General features: G+C 37.2%; 1 protein-coding gene across 3 annotated transcripts in view; it reads left to right on the forward strand.

Moving 5' to 3' along the window:
• Positions 1-8,520, forward strand: part of LOC127662175 (receptor-type tyrosine-protein phosphatase epsilon-like) — a 32,902-nt gene extending 24,382 nt beyond the window's left edge. For all 3 annotated transcript variants that reach the window (XM_052153252.1, XM_052153251.1, XM_052153253.1), the window contains 7 exons: positions 2,962-3,055; positions 4,126-4,202; positions 4,442-4,576; positions 4,721-4,840; positions 4,959-5,110; positions 6,741-6,876; positions 7,399-8,520. In XM_052153252.1, the coding sequence (XP_052009212.1) occupies positions 2,962-3,055; positions 4,126-4,202; positions 4,442-4,576; positions 4,721-4,840; positions 4,959-5,110; positions 6,741-6,876; positions 7,399-7,473 (789 nt within the window). In that variant the 3' untranslated portion in view covers positions 7,474-8,520. The remainder of the gene's footprint in view (positions 1-2,961; positions 3,056-4,125; positions 4,203-4,441; positions 4,577-4,720; positions 4,841-4,958; positions 5,111-6,740; positions 6,877-7,398) is intronic.
• The last annotated feature ends 1,610 nt before the right edge of the window (positions 8,521-10,130 follow it).

The raw sequence follows: 10,130 nt of genomic DNA on the forward strand, positions 1-10,130 counted from the left end.
ACTGGGTGCCGAACCAAGGGCTGAACGGCCACCTGCTGCCCTTTTGCTACCAGTACTAGGTCAGTCTGAAACTCTCTCCACACTACACAATGCCCATAACCACTCCCTGCAGCCACAAACAAGCACCTGCCTCAAACGAACTGACTTCATAATGACAGGTGACACACTGTCAAGGCACCTGCTGCCTCTGCACCTGCTGCAGAGACCTGGATGTGGCTACTGTCTACATCACCCACCGTGGAACAACCACCTGCTACAAAACCCTCATGATTCACCTGCCATCCGCCATTGTGATGATTGTCGTCCGATGATGTCTCCAACAGGGACACCACCTGGCGAAAAAGGGGGACTGTAAGGTATGGCGGAGGATCAGTGCCTTAACAGATTCCCGAACAAACAAGAACTTACTGTTAAAAACCCCCTAATTACTGAAATAGCGCCAACCAGCCTCCACAAGCACAATAAATGTATTGACAAAGAGACAATGAACTATTGACAGAGAACCGCATGTGACATCCGCATGCTCACCACGTGCTTATCATGTGGACAGGAAGGGGGAAACTTTGAACGTAAAAATGTGTGTGTGTGTGTGTTTTCCAGTTAAACACAGAACTGCATATTGCTAATGAAATACGTGTAATCCCTGTATGTTGTGTATTTCTGAGGTATATCAAACTCGTTAGAACTGTTTCGTTGTGTGTTTTAAACTCTGAGGCCTCATATTTAATAGCCTCAGTGTATATTCCCTTATTAATTGTACTAAATATACCTTTCTTGGTATCAAATTAAACCTTACGATTTGTCCGAGCTGAATTCGAATATAAGATCTCTGTAGAATGATATTACGCGATGTTTTACTATCTTTTGAGTCATTCAGCCCAAAATCTCTTACCGTCATAAACCCAGCCAGAAACATGCAAATGAGCCTTGACAAAGGAATCATTCTCCTGCCCAGAGTAATGGAGGCCTTTACGACCTCCAAAGGAATGTTCAGAGAAGTGCTGACCCTCCCTTCATTCTCTTACTGAGAAAGAGAAATGAACCCTGTTAATCCTATATATATATATTCTATATATCCATGTGATAAATATTGACATGTATCTAATGTGCCATCTCACATTTTCCCTTAAATGTGCTTGATCTATGTTTTCTTGCAAACTAATGGGTTAATGTTTCAGACTTTGCATACTATGGTTAACCAAAATCATATGTGTGGCATATTTGGTCTCTATAACTTGGTATTTTGAAGATTGAAATGACTGTGTACATGATATGTCGATAACAACAACATATTAGTATTAAAAGTATATTTCCTATTTTCTTTCTTGCACATGCAATGGGCAATTTTACAACAAAGAGCAATAAACCAAATTCCCGCCTAGAACTCAAACCCTTCTTATTGGTCGAGCCAATGAGAGGTGGGACCTGTTTCCCGAGGGTATAAAATTGCTGCGCCCACTTCCTCTCATCTTAGCTCTTATCTTACCAACTCTTCTTAGCCTCTCTTGCTCTCTGAGCCTTGTGCTCTCTCACTCTCTCGCTGAATGATGCCAAACTAAAGGCCCCAAGGACTCCCAAGCATGTGCCAGGCTACGGCCTCGACTGCCCATTCACCAAGATCCTCTGACTCTCACTGGTTCTCTCTCTCATCAAGACAACATCATCAAAGATCAACTGGAGCCTCAACAAATTGCATCAGGACAGTTTAATTCAAATGGGACATGCAAGTATCAAACTTAGTCTCATTATTTGATACATTAAGTATCCTTAACCCCTTTCTAAAAAGGGCGTAGTCAGAACTAATATGATGGTTTGCTCAGGCTGTTGATCTGCTGAACTTCAAACAATGCTATAACTTCTTGCCTTCCTGTATTCTGCTTCAGCCCTCTTTCCCTTGGTAAACTGTATGAATGTATGTATATGTATGTTAGATTAGTTTAAATGTTTAGTCTAGTTAATAAAGTCTTGTTCATGTCACATGTAAAGTTGTCTGTGTCTCAAGCTCATATCTAAAGTCACTAATCATAGATTTTGACTACTTGCTCTTAATACTTAGTAAGAAAGACATTTCCCTTGCCCCGAAATGTACATTTCTATTAATTAATTAATTAATAACCAAAATTGAGTGTTCACGGGATGAACCGAGTATTTGGTTGTAATGTTAATGTAGCTACATCAAGTTAACCCGATTAACTGATCCAAATATTCATAATCGATTATAACAAGTTATGATTGATTATTAATATTTCATAGAACTGATTCACTACCTAACGGTGGAAGAATATAGAGCTGATTCGCTACAATAATGACCATGCTATGACAAATCTTAAAGTCATAAAATAAAATCAGTCATTTACTCACACTAATGCTGTTCTAAACCTGTATGAGCTTCTTACTTATGTGGAACACAAAAGCAAACATTTTAAAGAAAGTTCTGATTGCTGATTTCCATACAAAGGTAGTTTATATTGGCTCACTTTGAAGCTTAATAGAGCATCCAAAAGTGTCACAAATGTAGTCCACATTACTTTTGCATCATACTCCAAGGCTTATGAAGGCATATGATCACTTTGTGTGATGAACTGACCAAAATTGAAGTCATTAATCACTATTTCGCTACTATCACTACTGTACTTGTGTACTATCACTACCCTACCAGTGATTGCATGTAAAATAGTTATAAAATAGTAAAATAGAGTTGTATAGATTATTTTACTGTGGTTCTATTGTGTGTTTTATCCTTTATGAGGCTTGACATTCACTATTCACTTTCATTTTATGACGAAAAAAAACAGAAGATTTAAACAAGTTTTTCCCTTGGATGAAAGAAAGTCATACAGGTTTGGAATGACATGTGTGAGTAAATAATGACATACTATCCCTTTAATAGCTTTGGCAGATGATGTAGTTGTGTTTAACCTGAACGTATGTGACCTGAACTTTTGTTTTGAATCTCTATAGAAACTGACTAATGTCCGCATAATGAAGGAGAACATGAGAACTGGAAATCTTCCTGCCAACATGAGAAAGAACAGAGTACTGCAGATCATCCCATGTGAGAAGATATATGTACAGATCACAGATATAAATGTAGAACTGGATCGCTGACGCAATAGTAAACTACCAGCATGAGGTGAAGTCACCAGAAGTGTTCTAGCAGCCATCTTGGTTTGCTAAACCTGCCATAGAGCATCAATGACTGACAGGCTAAAACACCCGTTTCACCATCTCTGATCTCTGGATACAACAGTCGCATTTCGCCCTCTTATGACAATCATGTTTAATGTAAAATGAGCTTGTTGTTGATAATATTCATTATGAGGGAGAAGATGTAGGTGGATTGTGATGTCACCTGACCCGGCGTTCAGCCTATCAGTGCAGCACAACGATCACCAAAGGAAGCAGCAAAACTGTCCACAAGTTGTAACGCAAGTAGGAAAAGCTGTAATATCTGCTTGTTTAGGGTGACAGTACATCCTACCCCTGAACGGGACTTTAAAAAGGTCAGACCAGGATTTCTAAATCACCTTAAATGCCCAGGATTTGCTTGTTTTCATATTGAAGTGCTCTCTGTAGTCATACATGGATACATGTCATATATACATGTTAATTTGCCATTTAAACCTAGTATAGCATTTTCATTTTACCCAACTTTGCTTTGCGTGTCTCCCTCTCTGCGCGCCCGCTGTGCGTGTGATAGAGGGAGAGAGAGCGCACACTTATTCAAGTGACTGCGAGAAAAAGGCACTTTTTGATGAAAACACAACTCTGAACAAACGCTTCGATGTTCACAATAAATAAGTCTGAAAATAGACATAAAGTATCTAAATAAATAAATAATTGCATGTGTAGGTCATTTGCATTGTAGGAATGTACATGCATATTTCAGATATAAAATCGGTGATTGAATGACTAATGAAATGAGATGATTTCTTATTAAGTCAATAGAGACATTGGAACATTTGAGCATAGCAATATGGTGGTGCAGTCGCTTCACTTTTTTTGATGTCATGAGCAATCCAGTTCTATATGATTTATTTTCAGTCCTTTTGGTGAAGTCTTTCTTTCTTTCAAAAACTGATCCATAACTTTCCTAAAGTAATCATTATACTTTCTTATTACTAGATGATTTCAACAGGGTAATATTATCCATGAGGAGAGGACAAGAATTCACAGATTACATTAATGCATCTTTCATAGATGTAAGTATCTGTAAAAACAACAATGCTATTAATATGTAACAATACTGTAAATACTATTATAAAATATCTCTGATATTTCAAATAATGGCCTCGCAAAGAACATACCTTTGGTTCACTCAAGTGAAAAAACAATCACATTTAACATGGCATTTGTTCACTTTCTTTCTGTGTGTATTAGTAAATATATTTAAAAAAGGCCTTACAAAATGAGCTTATAACAGTATGCATTACCTTTGCAGGGCTACAGGCAGAAGGATTACTATATTGCAACTCAGGCACCATTGGTTCACACTGTGCAGGACTTCTGGCGCATGGTTTGGGAATGGAAGTGCCACTCTATTGTCATGCTGACTGAGCTTAAAGAGAGAGAGCAGGTACAATTAATGCATTTAGATATTTATCTTTATACATTTATATTAGTTTACATAATTAACATTAATTAACTTGATAAAAGAGGTATAGTGAAAATATTCAGACATTCACTTCCTCTCATTTTCTCGCTTGTACTCTGACACTAGGAGAAGTGTGTCCGTTACTGGCCAGTGGAGGGCGTTGTTTCATTTGGAGAGTATGCACTGGAGCTAAAGAGAGACACACTGTGTGAGACTTTCAGCATTCGAGACATGCTGCTTTCATATGTAAGTCAACAGTGTTAAAAAGAAGTATATTATGATCCATCATACGCTTAACTTAGGAGCTTCCTTTATAATGATACAATTTGTTGTCCGTGCTGAGACTGAATTGTGCTCTTTGTAGGAGAAGCAGACTCGCTTAATCAGACAGTTCCACTTCCACGGCTGGCCAGAGATTGGAATCCCATCAGATGGAAAGGGAATGATTGATATTATTGCTGCAGTGCAGAAACAACAGCAGCAATCTGGAAACAACCCTATAGTGGTGCATTGCAGGTACATAAAGTGCATTCGGAAAGTATTCACACGCTTCACTTTTTCCACAGTTTGTCATGTTTTTATTTAATCTTTGCAAATTTATTAAAAATAAAAAATGAAAAAAAAATCACAGGTACATAAGTATTCACAGCCTTTGCCATGACACTCAAAATTGAGCTCAAGTGCATCCTGTTTCCACTGATGTTTCTACAACTTGTTTGGAGTTCACCTGTGGTAAATTCAGTTGATTGTACATTATTTGGAAAGGCACACACCTGTCTAAGGTCGCACCGTTAACAGTGCATGTCAGAGCACAAACCAAGCCATGAAGTCCAAGGAATTGTCTGTAGACCTCTGAGACAGGATTATATCAAGGCACAGATCTGGGGAAGGGTACAAAAAAAATTCTGCAGCGCTTAAGGTCCCAATGTGCACAGTGGCCTCCATCATCCGTAAATGGAAGAAGTTTGGAACCACCAGGACTCTTCCTAGAGCTGGCCCCCGGCCAAACTGAGCAATCGGGGGAGAAGTGCCTTAGTCAGGGATGTGAACAAGAACCTGATGGTCACTCTGACTGAGCTCCAGCATTTCTCTGTGGAGAGAGAAGAACCATCCAGAAGAACAACCATCTCTGCAGCACTCCACCAATCAGGCCTGTATGGTAGAGTGTCCAGACGGAAGCCACTCCTCAGTAAATGGTACTTGACAGCCCGTCTGGAGTTTGCCAAAAGGCACCTGAAGGACTCTCAGACCATGAGAAACAAAATTCTCTGGGCTGATGAAACAAAGTTTGAACTCTTTGTCCTGAATGGCAAGCACCATGTCTGGAGAAAACCAGGCACCGCTCATCACCTGGCCAATATCATCCCTACAGTGAAGCATGGTGGTGGCAGCATCATGCTGTGGGGATGTTTTTCAGCGGCAGGAACTGGGAGACTATTCAGGATTGAGGGAAAGATGAATGCAGCAATGTACAGAGACAGCCTTGATGAAAACCTGCTCCAGAGCGCTCTGGACCTCAGACTGGGGCGAAGATTCATCTTCCAACAGGACAACGACCCTAAGCACACAGCCAAGATAACAAAGGAGTGGCTACGGGACAACTTTGTGAATGTCCTTGAGTGGCCCAGCCAGAGCCCAGATTTGAACCCGATTGAACATCTCTGGAGAGATCTGAAAATGGCTGTGCACCGAAGCTCCCCATCCAACCTGATGGAGCTTGAGAGGTCCTGCATAGAACAATGGGAGAAACTGGCCAAAAATAGGTGTGCCAAGCTGTGAATACTTATGTACATGTGATTTTTTTTATTTTTTTTATAAATTTGCAAAGATTTCAAACAAACTTCTTTCACATTGTCATTATGGGGTATTGCTTGTAGAATTTTTTGGGAAATAATTAATTTAATCAATTTTGGAATACGGCTGTAATACAACAAATTGTGGAAAAAGTGAAGCACTGTGAATACATTCTGGATGCACTGTACACTACTCTACATGTCTCTGTCTCTCTCTCCCACATGCACGCACACACACACACACACCTACTAATAATGCATAATTGAACAGACTTTAATTTTGTTCTAAGGCAAAAGAAACAAACTGGTGCAAACCTGGTATTAAAATAATCTCTCTTGCTTGGTGACATCAGTGCTGGTGCAGGCCGGACCGGAACCTTCGTTGCCCTCAGTAACATCCTAGAGCGGGTCAAAGCAGAGGGGTTACTAGACGTATTCCAGACTGTGAAGAGTTTACGCACTCAGAGACCACATATGGTCCAAACTGTGGTGAGAATATAACTGGCCTGACATACATACAGTGGTACCCAAAAATATGTGTATATATGTAATGTCACAAATGTGAATGTCATTGTATTAGATAACAACATATCAAATATCAGTCAAAAACAGTATCAAACAGTAAGTTACAATTTAAAGAAAGATAGTGCACACAGTATTTTCATGCCATACAAAGTAAAACAACAGATATTTTGTTCAAAACAAAGACAAAAAGTATTTAGACACTTTCTGATTGTCAAACTGACTTCATTCATCCATTAAATGTCCTTGGGTTAAGTTGGCCTGAAGTGCCATTAGTTGCAAAAATGGCCTAAAAAAAGAGAAGTTAGTTCTAAGAAAAGCAAAGAAAGTAATTTATTTGCAGATACAGCTTGCTTTGGTATTTTGTACCAAATGCAATGAAATACACTTTATGTGTGGCATAAGTTTCTCTATATTCTTTGGGCACACAGATGAAAATCACATAATTATGGGAATTCTGATATTATGTATTTAACACTTTCTTCACAGGAACAGTATGACTTCTGCTACAGAGTGGTACAGGATTTTGTCGACATCTACTCTGACTATGCTAATTTCAAATGAATGCCACTTACCAACAAATAATTTCTATTATATTTAAACAGAAGGAAAATATTACTTAAACTCCATGCTCTTGACATTTCCTATTCTTCTTATTTGTATGCAGTATGGTAATATTTTGGATATGACCAGAAATGTGGCTTTACCACATCAATTCTTTTGCATTGTTTTTGTTACATACTGTATGTGTCAATATTCTGATATGCACAGAAATATTTTCTTTTTCTTTTTAATTTGACCAGCATATTTTGTGCACATTAACATGATTTACTACAAAATGATATTGAAAAATTGTTGTTGATGTTCATTTCTATTTCCACGATTGAATAACTGTAAGGAATTACATTACCAGTACTTGTTCCTTCTATTTATCCTGCTGCTTGCTTCCCCGAAAAATGTAGCATGATTATTTGTGCGTACTTATATTATAAGTTATTAGGATACATCCAAATTTGAATTATAAAGCAATTCTTGGCCAGATTCAGATTTGTATCAGCCATGATATGTCATTTGTACCATATAAATGTTCTTCATCTTTCACCTCATCTGACATATCCTGACGAACCACTTAATGAAACTTTAGCAGGCTTTAAAGTTTATGTAGAGTAATGCTCTTTATTACTTCAAGCCAATCAGCCAACCAAGATAACAAGATGCAACAGAGATCCTGTTTGAGATGCTATAGGGACCCTTTTAAGTTAATGGCAGGTTCATAACAGACTATAAATATGATAATACAAGGTCAGATATGGATTAAAACATAAGACTTTTTTTAAGGAAGTAACAAATCTTGTATTGATATTTGGTAGTTGCTACATTTGAAGTCATTAATACATGCTGCAGCAAGAGCATTGTTTTGTGACACTTTCATTAAGAGTTACAATAGTTTTCTTTTAATACCCCACTTTCTGTCTGCTCATTTGTAGAATAAGGTCAAAGATAAAGTCCTCTGTGCCATCAAAACCTTGTTCTTTCAACAGGGTGATAAATTATGGAGAGAAATTGACTTACATATATGCCTTAATTGTACAACATTATTCCTGGTTAACACATTGCAATAAATGTTTTAATTAATACTTGTGTTTTTGTGTTCTAGTCTGTGAGTTTTTGTCTATATAATTTACACCTTTTGACATAAAAAGACCTTCCACACCAAATGAATAGAAGTGATTCACCTAAATTGAATATTCAAAACTGCCATCGATGATGACCTCTGCTGACATGAATTGTGGAAGACATGTTCCACATTTGTTTTTACCCCACTTTCTATGATTGTAAAATATAAATTCAACGGACAACCAAGCTATTTATTGGTTTGTATTTATTATTATTATTTATTTTATTGATTTATTTTTAACTAAATTTGTAATGCACAATACCTAGCTCACTAAAATTTTTGTACATAGGCTACTGCAAAAAGTGTAACAATAAAATTACACATTATGATCCATAAGTATTATTCAGAACTTAATTAAACTAACTTGAAAACTGTATTGGACAGTTTGACCTACTGTAAATAAACAATGGTAAGGAAAATGGTTGCATAAAACCGGTTGGCATTGCTATTTTATTTATAAGGAATTTATTAAAAATTCATTTTTATATAAATTTATTATAAACGTATATCAATCATCCACTTAAAAACTTAATGTTGTGTACAATTTTTCTATGCTCACAATTAAAATAACCTTTTTTTCTTATAATTCAATAACCAGCAAAAAGTTTTGTCTATGGAGCAACATTTGTTTCTATATTTGTGCAGGATATGTACACTGGTGGCCAAAAGTTGTACAGATTTTGCTCTTATGGAAATAAATTGGTACTTTTATTAACCAAAGTGGCATTCAACTGATCACAATATATAGTCAGGACATTAATAATGTGAACAATTAATATTACAAAACTCCAGACGGGCTGTCATGTACCTTTTACTGAGGAATGGCTTCCGTCTGGCCACTCTACCATACAGGCCTGATTGGTGGAGTGCTGCAGAGATGGTTGTTCTTCTGGATGGTTCTTCTCTCTCCACAGAGAAATGCTGAAGCTGAGTCAGAGTGACCATCAGGTTCTTGGTCAAAATTACACCTTTGTATGAAAAGGTTTTTGGCAATTTCAAGGATTGTCTAGCCATCATTCCTCAAAACAACGAGTGACTGATGAGTTTATAGAGAAAGCTGTTTTTTTTTGTTGCCATTTTTGACCTAATATTGACCTTAAGACATGCCAGTCTATTGCATACTGTACAAAAATAAACACAAAGACAAGGTTAAGCTTAATTTAATTAACCAAATAGCTTTCAACTGTGTTTGATATAATGACAAGTGATTTTCTAGAACCAAATTAGCAATGTAGCATGATTACTGATGGATAAGTTGCTGGATTGATGGCTGTTGGAAATGGGGCCTGTCTAGATTTGATAAAAAATTACTTTTTTCAAATAGTGATGGTGCTGTTTTGTTGTTGTTGTTGTTGTTTTTGTTTTACATCAGTAATGTGACCTGACAATACTTTATGGTCAGTTGAATGGCACTTTGGTGAACTAATGTACCAATTTACTGAAACAGCAACATCTGTACATATAATATACATTTGTATGTAATGCAGTATTATGTCATAATAGTGTGGCATTTCAAAGATATTTTGATAAGGGAGCCTATTGA

This window comes from Xyrauchen texanus, chromosome 22, assembly GCF_025860055.1.
Source record: "Xyrauchen texanus isolate HMW12.3.18 chromosome 22, RBS_HiC_50CHRs, whole genome shotgun sequence".
Classification (NCBI taxonomy): Eukaryota; Metazoa; Chordata; class Actinopteri; order Cypriniformes; family Catostomidae; genus Xyrauchen; species Xyrauchen texanus.